Source organism: Myxocyprinus asiaticus, chromosome 5, assembly GCF_019703515.2.
Source record: "Myxocyprinus asiaticus isolate MX2 ecotype Aquarium Trade chromosome 5, UBuf_Myxa_2, whole genome shotgun sequence".
Taxonomy (NCBI): Eukaryota; Metazoa; Chordata; class Actinopteri; order Cypriniformes; family Catostomidae; genus Myxocyprinus; species Myxocyprinus asiaticus.
The window spans coordinates 8,076,056-8,094,485 of record NC_059348.1 but is presented as its reverse complement, the minus strand read 5'-3'; the positions used below and the strand labels follow the sequence as shown (position 1 = coordinate 8,094,485).

General features: G+C 38.8%; 1 protein-coding gene across 3 annotated transcripts in view; it reads left to right on the top strand.

Moving 5' to 3' along the window:
* Positions 1-17,339, top strand: part of LOC127440755 (gastrula zinc finger protein XlCGF57.1-like) — a 139,892-nt gene extending 122,553 nt beyond the window's left edge. For 2 of the 3 annotated variants that reach the window (XM_051697597.1, XM_051697596.1), the window contains exons 2-3: positions 10,064-10,331; positions 10,594-13,118. In XM_051697597.1, the coding sequence (XP_051553557.1) occupies positions 10,235-10,331; positions 10,594-12,170 (1,674 nt within the window). In that variant the 5' untranslated portion in view covers positions 10,064-10,234 and the 3' untranslated portion in view covers positions 12,171-13,118. Of the gene's footprint in view, positions 1-10,063; positions 10,332-10,593; positions 13,119-15,046 lie in introns of those variants that run through there. The other variant, XR_007897184.1, reaches the window with a different exon arrangement.
* The last annotated feature ends 1,091 nt before the right edge of the window (positions 17,340-18,430 follow it).

Genomic DNA, 18,430 nt, shown 5'->3' with positions numbered 1-18,430 from the left:
GTAACATAATTTGCTTGCTCATGTGTATGTATGGATGTAGAAAATGTGAAATATAACACACATCGTTATTCTTAACGAGAGCCACATCATTACATTTTTTTGGTCAACTCAATCTCAGTTATTCCTCAAAATAAATATTCAAGAGCTAGTTCTGGAATTTTGAAGTGGGGCTGTGTATACAGTACATATCCATAGTCAGAACCTACAGTAGACGGCAGTTAGCATGCCTCCAGTTTGGAGAAGCAGACAGAGTCTCAGCACAGAAGCAGCAAAATGGGGTCACACTGTCCTACGTCTACTATAGGCAATACAGTGACTGAAAGAATGTGAAAATCAGAGCTGGCCATCGCTCCTTCAAAGTTTTCACTGGTGGTTCTGCCTCCACAATTTCACGTCTCCTCAGTGAGAAGGTCCGGTACATCTTTGATGCGATGACAGTTCCATTGGGGCTCCGTTTTTTCATTTCTTCAACCAGGAGCTTTCTGTCAGTCTTTAGGCTTTCTTCATCATGCCCCTCAAGGAGCTCTGGTAAGTAATTTACCTCATACCTTTTGGGTCTTTTGAGGCGTTTTGATGCCATTTCTGGGGCACCTTGTTTGCCCCATTTATACCAACTTATATACATACTGCTCTTCTTAGTTTAGTGCGATTAGTTTCCCATTTTGAATTTCAGGCTATTCTTCCAGCCAGAACAACCATCTGGTGAGCCTGGTTCCCTCAGGCATGGATGTTTGCTTATAAGTGCTAATGCCACAGTATGGATCCGCTTTTCATTTGGATAGACATCAAATTTGTAAATTGCTTCAGCAAGTTTTTCCAAAATAGAATGCTTCATGTCTCTTGGTGGATTCAGGTATGTTTTGTCTCATAAACATAAAAGATTAGCTTGTCTCAGTCTGAATTCCACATCAACTGAAAAATTTGGAATGTAAAATAACTCTGGCCATCTCTCCTGTCTTGTTGTTGACGGCGATGAGCTGTGCCTGGACAGAATCTCTGTACAGTCTGAGACATTGGAGGCATCAGACATGCTGGTGGTGGAGGCAGTCGTCAGCAATGTAATGACCTTCACAGTAGCTTTTGTTGCTGGCAAGTCTCCTATGTCATCAAGGTTGCTAAGAGCATTATTGAAGTCAAGGTCTTCATACATAAGATTTAAGTCATACTGCAACTGCCATTTATCTTTGATTTTTATCTTCAGCTATTCAACTGTTTTTGGTTTTCCATCTAGTGGCACTTTCTGTATGTCCTGTTCAGTTATGATGACTCTTATAGCTTTCCATGGTCCTAGAAAAAAAGGAAACATCACTTTACGGCCCATTCAACATACTGACATTCAAAACAATATGTAACGCTTAAGTGTCACATACACATTGCCTTTCACTCGGTAGGAAGACATCATTCAGCTCAGACATCTGAGTGACTGTGAGAGACCCTCCACTTAAGCACAACTCATAAGCACATAAATGTTCATCATACCATGAGCTCAAAAGTCTGCAAACTAACAGGATTTCTGTGTTGATAACAACAATATGTATTATTTGCCTGAACTCTGGGAGGCCTGAGCAACAGCCAACCAAAATGATCATATCTGCAACATATTTCACACTGTGTCGACAGGGGGAAAGCACAACACTAGCTGGCTACAACATTTAAAATTGGTGTCTTTCCCCCTTTTTTGGAACACTTAAAATAAGTTTTCTAGCCTTCCATGGTGGTGGATCTTTACTGCTAAAACATGCCTGAACAATTTAGCTTCTGCCACAATACCTGTACCTGCTAGCAAACGTTAGCTGGCACATTCTAACATTAGCAGCAGTCAGAAACACAAATTCGCACATGCTTGATAACTTACCATGTATTCTTCAAAAGACTAAATGAGAAATGAAAGGCTCAGAACGCTTCCTGCCTTTTTTCCTCAGTTTCAGTCACCAATCCACCTCGGCATGTTGACGTTAACCGCACATTGGCTTGCGCATGCTCAGACCCAAGCCTTTGCTGCTGCTGCTGCTTCTCCTCCATCTTTTTGGCAGACTTTGCAAAGTTTAGTGCATTGCTGCCTCCCACTGGCGAAATAAAGTCATTGCTTCCTTTGTTCTTACTTGTTTTTTTTAAGTTACGGTCACTCAAGAGTAAATTGTTTTATTCAGCATGTAAGTAACTGTTACTTCATAAAAAACAGTAAGAAGTGCATATTGTTAATAACCAAGTAAAATTAACTAATTTTTTGTAAGGACAGCTATTAGATTTTACAATGCAGAAATCGAGCAACGCAACAAACTCTCCCATTACAATGACTGCTGTCACTCACTGCAGGTTTACACTGTTTGAGACCTGCATTACGACGCGAGCTCAGTGACGCTCCGCACAAAGTTCTGCACTCTCGCAAATGCTCTCATTAAAAACAAAGCTGTCTTATCAACATAATAAATCAATTATTTACACCGCGTCTATGCTTTGATTAGAACGGGAGCGTTGTTTTGTCGTGTTGCTCATTTGCAGTGTATTTAACATCTACGTTCATAGCGCGTGGGGCAAAAAGCAGTGAATCCAAAATAATTCCAAAGTGCTTTTCGCTCTTGATCTACAGCTTCTTTTCGAGTGTCAGGTGATTTTTCTTCAGTATTAATTTTCGTGTGCCATCACGAACAGAGGTGGAACATAAAGTAAGCATCTGGGTATTCAGATGGTTTAAAACCTGCGCATTAGGATCAGCTGTCATTACTGATAGGACGGAGTATTAATTTAAGTGGCTCTGATTGGCCATTGCCATTTCATTGCTCAACGGACATGTTAGTGATTGGTTAGAATACTCAACCGCTGCAAAACACATTGTAAATAGAAACCATTTAACCACTTAAATTGAACGCTGTAATCGTCAGTTTTCACGATTACATAATCGAGGCAGCCATAATTGTAATCACGATTAGTTTTTCAATTAATTGTGCAGCCCTAGTCTTAATCATAGAAATTAAATGTTCACCGAAACCAAAACATTGCAGAACTGCCCACATATAGTTCCACTCTAGCCAGTCAAAGGCTTTTTCTGCATCAAATGAAAAAACTGCACAAGGGCTCAGGGTGAGAGTCTTCAAAGTCAAGTACATGAAAGAGTCAATGCATATTATCAGACGTGTGACGTCCCCTAATAAAACCGGTTTGATCCTCCTTGATTAAGCCATGAATTACTTTCTCCATGCGAGAGGCAAGAACTTTAGAGGTAAACTTTTAAATCACATGGAATAAGTGATATTGGCCTGTAGCTGGAGCAATCTAACGGATCTTTCCCCTTTTTAAGAAGTAATGATATTAACAATGTTTTTTGATCTCTATGAAATACACCATGCTCAATCGCAAAATTAAACAAATCAAGCATGAGTGTCCCAACCAAATCCCATATTTCTAAATATAATTTAGGAGGGAGGTCATCTAGGCCTGGCGACTTGCCCTTCTGAAGACTTTTTAGTGATTCGTAGAGCTCCTCCAAACTTAACGGGGCCTCCAAAGATTCTTTACCATCTGTGGGATCCGAGGCAATTCAAATTTATCTAGGTATTCCTTGCAAATTGATTCATCAAAATCGGTTTTCGGCTTTTGTGTAAAAATCTTTATGTCGTTAATCATCGTAGGATTCATGGTGACCTGATCATCCGATGATTTTATTGTGCTGATATATGCCCTAGACTCACATTCCCTCAGCCTAAGGGCCAATAAATGGCTAGGTCTCTCCGATTCTAAATAATATTTTTGTCTAGTCCTATGTAAAAGAAACTCTGCCTTTGATATTGAAAGCAAATCATATTCTTCTTTTAAGGAGGACAATCGTGTAGCCTGTTGAGCAGAACATTTTTGTTTTTGTAAGTTTTGTAATAATTGGATCTTATTTTCTAATTGTGTAAACTGCCGTTTTTTTGCTTTGGCAAGAGTAGAAGAGAAAGATATACAGAATCCTCGTATAGCACACTTAGTTGTTTCACACAATATTTGAGGGTCCACATCGCAATATGTATTAATTTCGAGAAATTCCTTTATATGATCTATTAGCGAATTGAATGAACATTTGATTATTTAGTATTGATGTGTTAAGATGCCATCTAGGGGCCTTGGTCTTAATGTTGGAAAGGTGAACATTACACAACACTGCTGAGTGATCAGACAATAAAATTGGTAATATAGAGATGGAAGAGTTAGATGAAATTAGAGATGGGCTGAGAAATATGTAATCTATCCTAGAAAAAGTCTTATGTCTATTAGAAAAAAATGTGAAGTCCTTAGATGTAGTATTCTGAATTCTCCAAAGATCGATTATATTAAGTTCAGTGATAAACATATTCAATAATTTAGAAGATGAGTTAGCTGTTGGATCAGGGTGAGATTTATCCAATGCAGGATTTAAGACAGCATTAAAATCACCACCCACCACTAAAGGACAATCAATCTGCTCAAGTAATGTATTGGAAATATTTGTAAAAAATGCACTCTCTGCCTCATTCGGGCAGTAAATGGTGACCAGTGCTAATCTGTCATTATGTATTTTGCAGCGGATAAAGACAAATCTACCCTCATCATCATTCCTGGTATATTCAATAGTTAAATGTAGCTTCCTATCGACTAAGATAAGCACCCCCTTAATTTTATTAAGAGCGCAAGAGAAGGCGATTTGTAATACTTGTTTTGAAAACGTGCCACGTCACATTGTTTTAAATGTGTCTCTTGTATCAGGGCACAGTAAATCGATTTACGGTTAAATATTCTAATATACAGGTACAGAATTTAGGCCATTCACATTCAATGATAAGATATTCAGAACATGCATTGTATGCTCATAATGCCAAGATTGTGTCTAAGTGAAGAGAAAAAAAAGCATACTGTAAGTGACATGAAAATGTTAGTATATACTCTAGATATCAATCCATCTAGACACACAGTCATTTAAAGAAAAAAGTAAAATAAATAAAATATTGATATCTGTTGGAGGGAATAGAACCAAACAAGAGAATGGAATGACAAACCACTATGTACAAAATCCAAAGCAGACTGCACATTACTGAGAGTGTAGGTCTGCATGAACAACAGAAAAAAATGTTGATGCGTGACCAGTCCACTATAATGCAAGACATGTCCCCAGAAGGCCCACAGAGCCAAAAACTTAGTGATCAAACCTGCTCTCCATTAGCCCAAAAAATCGTTAGGCTTACCAGTCAACAGACAAGCATACAGGACAAGGACAAGATTCCAACAAGAAATTAACAAGTGTCCATGGCCACCTTGTTATTGTCCTCTCCAGGGCAGTTAGGATCACCACAGCTGAGCTGAAGAGATGGAGACGGTAGCCGTTGTCTTTCCGTTGCTTTGTACATTGTCTTCTGTGACAGTGAGTTGACAAAATCCTCCGCCTTTTGAGGGGAGTCAAACATCATCTGCTCACCTTTGTGCCATAGTTTAATTGTCGCCGGATAGATGAGGAAGGGCTGCAGACCGAGTGCTGTCATCTTCAAGACTGGATTGAAGCTCTTTCTCTTGGCAGTTGTGGTTGGGCTAAAGTCAGGAAAAAATAGTAGCGTGACATTGTCCTGCATACATTTCACCGGATGCGCCTTCCGAGCACCCTTCAGGATCGCTGACCTGTCATGCCATCTTAGTACACGGAAGATGAGAGTATGCGGCCGATCGGAGTTACTTTTTCTTCCATCGTACACGCGATGGGCTCGGTCAATCTCGATGTCGCAGTCTTTCAGTGAAGGGATCCACTTGGAATGATTAGCTCTGAGGAAGCCAGCTGCATCGGAGCCCTCCACCCCCTCCAGCAACCCCACCAGTCGTACGTTATTTTTCCTGCTCCTGTCTTCAATGTCCGTCATTTTATCGGTAAGTTGTTCCAGCTGCTTAAGTTTGTGACTGTCCTCCTATCCTCATGTGCAGCTGCCTGAACAGAATCTAACCGGTCACGTGTCTGTTTTGCTGTTCTGGCTAGCTTTTCAACTTCTGCTCTTAGTTCTTTAACAGAATCATTGGTTGCTTGTATATCAAAATGCAGGTCACGCAATGCTGGGGTCAGTACAGAGTCTATCGCTTCTCTTACTGTCGAAGCCACAACCGAATCCAGAGTACTTTGTTGCTCTTTGAGTGCTAGCTTAATACCGTTAGCAATAGCATCGTCGAGATCCACTCTGGAGATGTTGAATTTTTTCTTTATTGCCGATTGCTCAAGCTCTCTGTTCCGATTGTCCTTGCCTGTTGAGGTATTCATAGTGGGCTAGATAAAGAGTTGTTCAAAATTTACTGACAGAATTATAAAAAAAAAATTGACAAAGTGAACAGAGCGAAGGACTATGCATGCATTGCTGCTGAAGGGTCATGTGATCCGTTTTCCCAACTTTTTCAGAATTGAGGTTTTAAGAGGCTCTTAAGTTTTGTATTGTAATTTCGTTACAGAAATATGCAGAGTGCAGTCATGTATAAATGAGCATTCACAATAAGAATTGTTGCCCATCAGCCCCTGTTTTTTCAAAATAAATAATTTAAAGAAAGAGTCTTTGTTTTAGTTGCTGTAACGAAACTGTACCGAACAGTGTCCACAAAACCGAGGTATGTTCCGAACCGTGAATTTTGTATGCCGTTTCAGCCCTGATTTAAATACTTGTAAACAATATACATGTACAAAAAATTATATAATGTCATATTTATTGATTGAATACATGGATTTGTTCATTTTTAAAATGCCAAAATGTGACCAAAGTCAGAAAAACTAATAAAATATAATTATAAAAAAATTTATTTTCATAATTGTACCTAGTTAGAAGGTCCCTTGTATAATGAACAGCATTAGCTGGGAGAGAATTTCTTTCATATGTATGATTGAAATATACCCATATGAATTAATATCGAAATGGGAAATCTTCATCAATAGCAGGCTCTACTTTGAATCTCAGGAACATACACTATATTGCCAAAAGTATTCGCTCATCTGCCTTTAGACGCATATGAACTTAAGTGACATCCCATTCTTAATCCATAGGGTTTAATATGATGTCGGCCCACCCTTTGCAGCTATAACAGCTTCAACTCTTGTGGGAAGGCTTTCCACAAGGTTTAGGAATGTGTTTATGGGAATTTTTGACCATTCTTCCAGAAGCGCATTTGTGAGGTCAGACACTGATGTTGGACGAGAAGGCCTGGCTCGCAGTCTTCGCTCTAATTCATCCCAAAGGTGCTCTATCGGGTTGAGGTCAGGACTATGTGCAGACCAGTCAAGTTCTTCCACACCAAACTCGCTCATCCATGTCTTTATGGACCTTGCTTTGTGCACTGGTGTGCAGTCATGTTGGAACAGGAAGGGGCCATCCCCAAACTGTTCCCACAAAGTTGGGAGCATGGAATTGTCCAAAATCTCTTGGTATGCTGAAGCATTCAGAGTTCCTTTCACTGGGACTAAGGTGCCAAGCCCAGCTCCTGAAAAACAACCCCACACCATAATCCCCCCTCCACCAAACTTCACAGTTGGCACAATGCAGTCAAACAAGTACCGTTCTCCTGGCAACCGACAAACCCAGACTCATCCATCAGATTGCCAGATGGAGAAGTGTGATTCGTCACTCCAGAGAACGCGTCTCCACTGCTCTAGAGTCCAGTGGCGGCGTGCTTTACACCACTGCATCCGACGCTTTGCATTGCACTTGGTGATGTATGGCTTGGATGCAGCTGCTCGGCCATGGAAACCCATTCCATGAAGCATCCTATGCACTGTTCTTGAGCTAATCTGAAGGCCACATGAACTTTGGAGGTCTGTAGCGATTGACTCTGCAGAAAGTTGGTGACATCTGTGCACTATGCGCCTCAGCATCCACTGATCCCGCTCTGTCATTTTACGTGGCCTACCACTTCGTGGCTGAGTTGCTGTCATTCCCAATCGCTTCCACTTTGTTATAATACCATTGACAGTTGACTGTGGAATATTTAGTAGCGAGGAAATTTCACGACTGGACTTGTTGCACAGGTGGCATCCTATCACAGTACCACGCTGGAATTCACTGAGCTCCTGAGAGCGGCCCATTCTTTCACAAATGTTTGTAGAAGCAGTCTGCATGCCTAGGTGCTTCATTTTATACACCTGTGGCCATGGAAGTGATTGGAACACCTGAATTCAATTATTTGGATGGGTGAGCGAATACTTTTGGCAATATAGTGTATTACAGGTGCATCTCAATAAATTAGAATGTCGTGGAAAAGTTCATTTATTTCAGTAATTCAACTCAAATTTTGAAACTCGTGTATTAAATAAATTCAGTGCACACAGACTGAAGTAGTTTAAGTCTTTGGTTCTTTTAATTGTGATGATTTTGGCTCACATTTAACAAAAACCCACCAATTCACTATCTCAAAAAATTAGAATACATCATAAGACCAATAAAAAAAAACATTTTTAGTGAATTGTTGGCCTTCAGGAAAGTATGTTCATTTACTGTATATGTACTCAATACTTGGTAGGGGCTCCTTTTGCTTTAATTACTGCCTCAATTCGGCGTGGCATGGAGGTGATCAGTTTGTGGCACTGCTGAGGTGGTATGGAAGCCCAGGTTTCTTTGACAGTGGCCTTCAGCTCATCTGCATTTTTTGGTCTCTTGTTTCTCATTTTCCTCTTGACAATACCCCATAGATTCTCTATGGGGTTCAGGTCTGGTGAGTTTGCTGGCCAGTCAAGCACACCAACACCATGGTCATTTAACCAACTTTTGGTGCTTTTGGCAGTGTGGGCAGGTGCCAAATCCTGCTGGAAAATGAAATCAGCATCTTTAAAAAGCTGGTCAGCAGAAGGAAGCATGAAGTGCTCCAAAATTTCTTGGTAAACGGGTGCAGTGACTTTGGTTTTCAAAAAACACAATGGACCAACACCAGCAGATGACATTGCACCCCAAATCATCACAGACTGTGGAAACTTAACACTGGACTTCAAGCAACTTGGGCTGTGAGCTTCTCCACCCTTCCTCCAGACTCTAGGACTTTGGTTTCGAAATGAAATACAAAACTTGCTCTCATCTGAAAAGAGGACTTTGGAACACTGGGCAACAGTCCAGTTCTTCTTCTCCTTAGCCCAGGTAAGACGCCTCTGACGTTGTCTGTGGTTCAGGAGTGGTTTAACGAGGAATACGACAACTGTAGCCAAATTCCTTGACATGTCTGTGTGTGGTGGCTCTTGATGCCTTGACCCCAGCCTCAGTCCATTCCTTGTGAAGTTCACCCAAATTCTTGAATCGATTTTGCTTGACAATCATAAGGCTGCGGTTCTCTCGGTTGGTTGTGCATCTTTTTCTTCCACACTTTTTCCTTCCACTCAACTTTCTGTTAACATGCTTGGATACAGCACTCTGTGAACAGCCAGCTTCTTTGGCAATGAATGTTTGTGGCTTACCCTCCTTGTGAAGGGTGTCAATGATTGTCTTCTGGACAGCTGTCAGATCAGCAGTCTTCCCCATGATTGTGTAGCCTAGTGAACCAAACTGAGAGACCATTTTGAAGGCTCAGGAAACCTTTGCAGGTGTTTTGAGCTGATTAGCTGATTGGCATGTCACCATATTCTAATTTTTTGAGATAGTGAATTGGTGGGTTTTTGTTAAATGTGAGCCAAAATCATCACAATTAAAAGAACCAAAGACTTAAACTATTTCAGTCTGTGTGCATTGAATTTATTTAATACACGAGTTCCACAATTTGAGTTGAATTACTGAAATAAATGAACTTTTCCACGACATTCTAATTTATTGAGATGCACCTGTATATACAGTGTTTTTCAGCTCATCACTCTTAAAACTTTTTTTTTTTTTTTTAATATTCCATATTCAACTGATGGTGCTCCAATGCTCTTTTGAGGGTGCACCAACTGGATTGAAGCCATTTAACTGATCAGTGTGGTAAGACGTTTACGGGTGCATCACAACTAAAGAACTAAAGAACCAGGACTGTCTGGATTCATGCCTCTGTTTCAAATAATCAACATTAAATTAATGGCATTTCCTACAAAACAAGGGGATATTGTATAAATAAAGGAATCTTTTTTTTTTGGCAGATCTGCTTCTCCAAATCACACAGCAATTGTGATTCACCCCTGCAGTGAAACCACCTCCTCAGCAATTCAGCAACACATGTGGTGATTATTTTCATCATCCTACAAGTGAAGAAGAAGAAGAAAAAAAAACTCAGTGTTACTATTGAACTCTACTGGCATACTATTGAAAAAATGAATTTTGTTAAAGAAGAGTTTAAAGAGGAGAGTGAAGACATCAGTATTACAGAACCATGCAAAATGAAAAATGAAGATACTGAGGAACAAATAGGTTGGTGTTCATTCTTGATTCTTCATAATGACTGTTGAGGTACGTTAAGGTAACAAAGCTTCATACAGTTCACTAGATCTGGCGGCTGTTAGAAAATCGTAGAAGTAGTAAAATTATAATTAAACAAATAATACCAGTATCTCCATGAATATTACAGAACCTTCAGCATGTTAAACATCATATAAAATAGATACTTGGCCTTTGCTGCTTACTATCTTCCATTAAATTGTTTATTTGATTTTTTTTCATTTGTTCATTTTAGACTTGATAGAAGTGAAAGAAGAGAGTAAAGAAGTGAAAGAGGAGAGTCAAGAACTGAAGGACGTGGAGAAGAAAATTCATGATCATAAATCTGATAATTTCATCACTGTTGAAGAATCTTTCAGTGGCTCAAAGCCTGAACATAATTTCTCACACAAAAGAACTCGAAGAACAAGAGCCAAAAATTCTTTGACCTGCTCTCACTTTGGAAAGAGATTCACACAAAAAAGAGACCTTAACGCCCACTTAAAGCTTCACACTGGAGAGAAGCCTTTCACCTGCCTTCAGTGTGGAAAGAGTTTTGTGCATAAAAGAAATGTTCACCGTCACATGAGAATTCACACTGGAGAGAAGCCTTTCACCTGCTGTCATTGTGGAAAGAGTTTTTCACAGAAAAGAAATGTTCACCGTCACATGAGACTTCACACCAGAGAGAAGCCTTTCACATGCCTTGAGTGTGGAAAGAGTTTTGCACATAAAGAAGATCTTCAGAGTCACATGAGAATTCACACTGGAGAGAAGCCTTTCACATGCCTTGAGTGTGGAAAGAGTTTTACACATAAAGAAGATCTTCAGAGTCACATCAGAATTCACACTATAGAGAAGCCTTTCACCTGCTCTCAGTGTGGAAAGAGTTTCACAAAAAAAAGGAACCTTAACAATCACTTAAAACTTCACACTGGAGAGAAGCCTTTCACATGCATTCACTGTGGAAAGAGTTTTGCACATAAAGGATATCTTAAGCGTCACATGAGAATTCACACTGGAGAAAAGCCTTTCACCTGCTCTCATTGTGGAAAGAGTTTTTCACAGAAAAGAAATCTTCCCCGTCACATGAAACTTCACACCAGAGAGAAGCCTTTCACATGCCTTGAGTGTGGAAAGGGTTTTGCACATAAAGAAGATCTTCAGAGTCACATGAGAATTCACACTGTAGAGAAGCCTTTCACCTGCTCTCAGTGTGGAAAGAGTTTCACAAAAAAAAGGAACCTTAACAATCACTTAAAACTTCACACTGGAGAGAAGCCTTTCACATGCCCTCAGTGTGGAAAGAGTTTTGCACTTAAAGGAAATCTTCACCGTCACATGAAAATTCACACTGGAGAGAAGCCTTTCACCTGCTCTCAGTGTGGAAAGAGTTTTGCACATAAAAGAAATTTTCACCGTCACATGAGAATTCACACCGTGGAGAAGCCTTTCACATGCTCTCAGTGTGGAAAGAGTTTTGCACATAAAGAAGATCTTCAGCGTCACATGAGAACTCACACTGTAGAGAAGCCTTTCACCTGCTGTCAGTGTGGCAAGACTTTCATAGAGAAAGGAAATCTTCAGCGTCACATAAGAATTCACACTGGAGAGAAGCCTTTCACCTGCTCTCAGTGTGGAAAGAGTTTCACACAAGCAAGCCATCTAACACTTCATCTGCGCTCTCACTCTGGATTTAAGCCATTTAACTGTGATCAGTGCGGCAAGACATTTACAGGTGCATCACAACTAAAGGTTCACATGAGAAGTCACATAAATGAGATAACTTGTGTTCTTTTTGTGGAAAGAGTTTCATTACATCATCAATCCTGAAATCACACGAGAGAGTGCATGCTGAAGAGAAGCCATACCACTGTACTTCATGTGGGAAGAGATTCAGCCTTTTAAGTAATCTACACAATCATCTAAAAAGCATTGTCTAAAGTTGTCAAAGTTAATATCATGGATAACACTTTTTGTTTTGTAACTAGAGCTGTCAAAAGGAATGTATTTGAGTAATATAAAATGTTTAACACATTACTTATTCTTTTTTATTTAATTCTGCTCCGTGTGAGTTTTAAACAGTGGTTGGTGTAGGGCAAAACCTTTGTGATATGTCCGGTGGAGACGTTACACTGATGTACACACCACAAACAAATACAACAGCGATTCCGTGTCAAAGATCAAGTGATGGAGACAGGACCTCTTAAATAACAAACACATATGGGACTTTTGACAAAAATGAAGTACTTCACATCAGTGCTTGAAGTGGAAGTAAAAAAGTGCAGGTACTCTCCTTGTTTGTATTAAACTTGATTTTTTTGGAGAAATAAAATGTACTTTTTTTTTTTTTTTTTTTGCAACATAAGTTTGTTTAAAAAAATAAGTAAATATACTTGTGGTTTTATACTCCTGGAAGGGCTCTTCAATTATTCAGATGAACACTGAACTGGGGCAAAACATGAAAAACAAAACTGTTAATAATATGCATTTATTTACATTAAAATAATATTTTAAATATATAAAAAAAAGAATCTGGCTGTAGATTCCTGGAATTCATCTGATCTGGCTGTAGAACAAACATGAACTCACACCCTCAACTAACAAATAGGTTTTGATTAACTTTGCTTTGAAAGTAAAATCAGGCAATGTAGGGTTATTGTTTATGAAAACTGAGGAAGAGCGTTTAGATCTGCTGAAGTCTGTCTTTGACAGTATCAACCCACATAAGAGAACAATCTAAAGTAGTATCTAATGTCTTTTTTCACAAAATAAATGTAAAACTGAAAAAAAAGAGCATTATGTCTGATTTTCCTTTTTTTAAATTTTTTTTATTTTATTATCCTCATTCAATGAGGGCAAAATTAGACTTTCCTTGTCCTGCACACATTTTTATTGAATTTGCACACGGGAGCCAGGTACTTGTGCAGATAATATTCATTAGAAACTGTGAACAATAACAATATACAGTTGTGCTCAAAAGTTTGCATACCCTGGCAGAAACTGAAATTTTGGCATTGATTTTGAAAATATGACTGATCATGCAAAAAATTGACTTTTATTTAAGGATAGTGATCATATGAAGCCATTTATCATCACATAGTTGTTTAGTTTCTTTTTAAATCATAATGATAATAGAAATCACCCAAATGGCCCTGATCAAAAGTTTACATACCCTTGAATGTTTGGCCTTGTTACAGACACACAAGGTGACACACACAGGTTTAAATGGCAATTAAAGGTTAATTTCCCACACCTGTGGCTTTTAAAATTGCAATTAGTGTCTGTGTATAAATAGTCAGTGAGTTTGTTAGCTCTCACGTGGATGCACTGAGCAGGCTAGATACTGAGCCATAGGGAGCAGAAAAGAACTGTCAAAAGACCTGCGTAACAAGGTAATGGAACTTTATAAAGAGGGAAAAGGATATAAAAAGATATCCAAAGCCTTGAAAATGCCAGTCAGTTGTTCGGGATACAAAGAAAAACCCACAGGTAACCTCAGGAGAAATACAGGCTGCTCTGGAAAAAGATGGTGTGGTTGTTTCAAGGAGCACAATACTACGATACTTGAACAAAAATGAGCTGCATGGTCGAGTTGCTAGAAAGAAGCCAGTGCCACAAAAAAGCCCGGTTACAATATGCCCGACTACACCTTGACACGCCTCACAGTTTCTGGCACACTGTAATTTGGAGTGATGAGACCAAAATAGAGCTTTATGGTCACAACCATAAGTGCTATGTTTGGAGAGAGGTCAACAAGTATTGTGCTCCTTGAAACAACCACACCGTCTTTTTCCAGAGCAGCCTGTATTTCTCCTGAGGTTATCTGTGGGTTGTTCTTTGTATCCTGAACAATTCTTCTGGCAGTTGTGGCTGAAATCTTTCTTGGTCTACCTGACCTTAGCTTGGTATCAAGAAATCCCTGAATTTTCCACTTCTTAATAAGTGATTGAACAGTACTGACTGGCATTTTCAAGGCTTTGGATATCTTTTTATATCCTTTTCCATCTTTATAAAGTTCCATTACCTTGTTATGCAGGTCTTTTGACAGTTCTTTTCTGCTCCCCATGGCTCAGTATCTAGCCTGCTCAGTGCATCCACGTGAGAGCTAACAAACTCATTGACTATTTATACACGGACACTAATTGCAATTTAAAAAGCCACAGGTGTGGGAAATTAACCTTTAATTGCCATTTAAACCTGTGTGTGTGTCACCTTGTGTGTCTGTAACAAGGCCAAACATTCAAGGGTATGTAAACTTTTGATCAGGGCCATTTGGGTGATTTTTGTTACCATTATGATTTAAAAAGGAGCCAAACAACTATGTGATGATAAATGGCTTCATATGATCACTATCCTTAAATAAAAAACAGTTTTTTTGCATGATCAGTCATATTTTCAAAATCAATGCCAAAATTTCACAATTTCTGCCAGGGTGTGCAAACTTTTGAGCACAACTGTATGCATGTTTCAGCTTCACATAATCTTTTTACAAGGACTACAGAAAAGAATGGGGAATGTAATTTCTTTGAAGTTTGTTCAGTTTTTATCATCGATTTACAATTTTTAAAATGTTGTGCATATAAGCTGACATCACTTCTGTAACAGCTTTGACTTTTTAAGTCTATAGTTTTGACCCAGCAGCTGCTAAATTTGCATAAATACATTTGATTAAGACGCAATTAAATTTGCTCACTCAAAAATTGCAGGTTCTGGAGAAGAGTGTGGCTGTGAACCAGAGCATGTGAGCGAAGCGGAGCGGTGTGACACTCCACTCAATAACCCGCTCCATGCGCATGCACTCTGCTCAACCACTCACGACCCAAACGGACACTCTGCTCAAGTACCACTCATGCTCACTGGTAAAAAAAGTTTGCTCAAATCTTGATCCAACATAAAATGTCTCTGTAGTATACTGGGTGAATTATAGGCTAGGCTATAGGCCGGCATTTATTAAATTATCAAATGCTTATTAACGTATACATCTGAAATTATGTGATTGTATTGTGCTTCAGTATATAAAATCTCGCTGTTTATTTTGTAATGGTTTACAACAGCTGTTAGATAATCGGGTCTACCAGACCTTCATTATCATTTGTAATCGGTCAAATATTTCTCTGTTGGCACAGTTGAAGTCGGAGTTTACATACACTTAGGTTGAAGACATGAAAACTAATTTTTTAACCACTCTACAGATTTCATATTAGCAAACTATAGTTTTGGCAAGTCTTTTAGGACATCTACTTTGTGTATGACACAAGTCATTTTTCCAACAATTGTTTACTGACAGATTGTTTCACTTTTAATTGACTATCACAAATCCAGTAGGTCAGAAGTTTATATACACTAAGTTAAATGTGCTTTTGCAGCTTGGAAAATTCCAGAAAATGATGTCAAGCCTTTAGACAATTAGCCAATTAGCTTCAGATTGGCTAATTGGAGTTAATTAGAAGTGTACCTGTGGATGTATTTTAAGGCCTACCTTCAAACTCAGTGCCTCTTTGCTTGACTTCATGGGAAAATCAAAAGAAATCAGATAAGACCTCAGAAGAAAAAAAAAATAAAAAATTGTGGACATCCACATGTCATGTTCATTCTTGGGTGCAATTTCCAAATGCCTGAAGGTACCATGTTAATCTGTACAAACAATAGTACACAAGTATAAACACCATGGGACCACGCAGCCATCATACCGTTTAGGAAGGAGACGCGTTCTGTCTCCTTGAGACAAATGTAGTTTGGTGTGAAAAGTGCAAATCAATCCCAGAACTACAGCAAAGGACCTTGTGAAGATGCTGGAGGAAACAAGTAGACAAGTGTCTATATGCACAGTAAAACGAGCCCTATATCGACATAATCTGAAAGGCTGCTCATCAAGGAAGAAGCCACTGCTCCACAACCACCATAAAAAGCCAGACTACAGTTTGCAAGTGCACATGGGGACAAAGATCTTACTTTTTGTAGAAATGTCCTCTGGTCTGATGAAACAAAAATTGAATTGTTTGGCCATAATGACCATCGTTGTATATGGTGGAAAAAGGGTGAGGCTTGCAAGCCAAAGAACACCATCCCAACCGTGAAGCATGGGGGTGGCAGCATCATGTTGTGGGGGTGCTTTGCTGCAGGAGGGACTGATGCGCCTCACAAAATAGATGGCATCATGAGTAAGGAAAATTATGTGGATATATTAAAGCAACATCTCAAGAAATCAGCCAGGAAGTTAAAGCAAATGGGTCTTCCAAATGGACAATGACCCCAAGCATACCTCCAAAGTTGTGGCAAAATGGCTTAAGGACAACAAAGTCCAGGTATTGGAGTGGCCATCACAAAGCCCTGACCTCAATCCGATAGAAAATTTGTGGGCAGAACTGAAAAAGCATGTACGAGCAAGGGGGCCTACAAACCTGACTTGGTTACACCAGTTCTGTCTGGAGGAATGGGCCAAAATTCCAGCAACTTATTGTGAGAAGCTTGTGGAAGGCTACTCAAAACGTTTGACCCAAGTTAAACAATTTAAAGGCAATGCTACCAAACACTAACAAAGTGTATGTAAACTTCTGACCCACTGGGAATGTGATGAAATAAATAATTATATCTACTATTATTCTGACATTTCTCATTCTTAAAATAAGGTAGTGATCCAAACTGATCTAAGACAGGGAATGTTTTCTGAGTTTAAATGTATTTGGCTTCAACTGTATGTATTTTTCCCCTACTATGTTTGAGTTTCATTTTACTTTTTTCCCAATCTTTTAATATGCATCTGTATTGTATTGTAGCACTTTGGGTATGAGAAAAGTGCATAGTAATAATAATAATACATTTTATTTATTAAGTCAGCCTCCCACTTAGACCTCAGGAAATGTTTCATGTTGCTTGATTTGGTGATATTTTAGTGTATCTATCTTTATGTGGAAGGCTTTGTTTGGAAAATGGAAAGAAAGCATTATTATTACATTTTTATTTTTGATTTTTATTTTATTTCCTAAGGAAATAAATGCATTTTGACATTTTGACAAGTGTATATATACAGTCAAATTTAAGCACTTTCATAATATGTAATTTATCATGGTAAACAATGTAAAATTATGTGATTACTTGCAATTAATAATTTTAATCAACTGATGGCACTAGTTGTAACACAACCTCAGCAAGTTAGTCAGTACATCTGGTGGCTGAAGTTTGAAAGTCAAAGACAAAACAAAAAAATATAGCTTCAAGCAGCAATAACAGAGCCAGGCCCCACTGACACCACTTTGCAGGACGCCTCAGAGGAATTGAACCTATGTCTATATCTGTTTCACATTATCCACTGCACCGCACAGAACTAACAGCTGCCAAAAAAGACATACCAGGCTGCGAGTCAGCAGGTTCTGAATAAAAAAACGTTTAGAAATTTAATCTGCGATTTTCTGAAGGCTTAGAGTAAGAAAGCAATTATACATAAAAAGTCAAGTCATTTGTATTTGTATAGTACTTTTCACAACACACATAATTTCAAAGCAGCTTAACAGAAAATCATACACTAACAGAATAGGAAACTGTAATATCTATGAAGTCTTAGAGTCATCATTGTGTAGTTTGATTAAATATAATTGTAAATTGTGTATAAAAAATAAATAATTAAATAATAATTGTATTTAGAACCCCAGTGAGCAAGCCGAAGGCGACTGTGGCAAGAAACACAAAACTCCATAAGATGTTGTTTAATGGAGGAAAAATAACTTTGGGAGAAACCAGGCTCACTGTGGGGGCCAGTTCCCCTCTGGCTAACAGCATGAATATAATACTATATTACTAATTTATGTGCAGTGCAAGTCATGGTTTAAAATGAGTAAACTAAGTAAGTGTTAAGGGCCAGTGTTTAAACAAAGATTTTGTAAGAACTGTATGATTAATGACATGTCTTTGAAGTTCATCCTGGATTAACTGCAAAAGTTCACATAGATGCATTGCCCTTTGTTAGTTGGCTGATGAAGGCTTTTGTTTGGCAATTAATTGATAGTCTGTGTATTCCATTACAAGAATGTAGTCCATCAATAGACAAAGGTGATGCAGGCATAGATTAATGAGGTGCATCACAGTTCAACCTG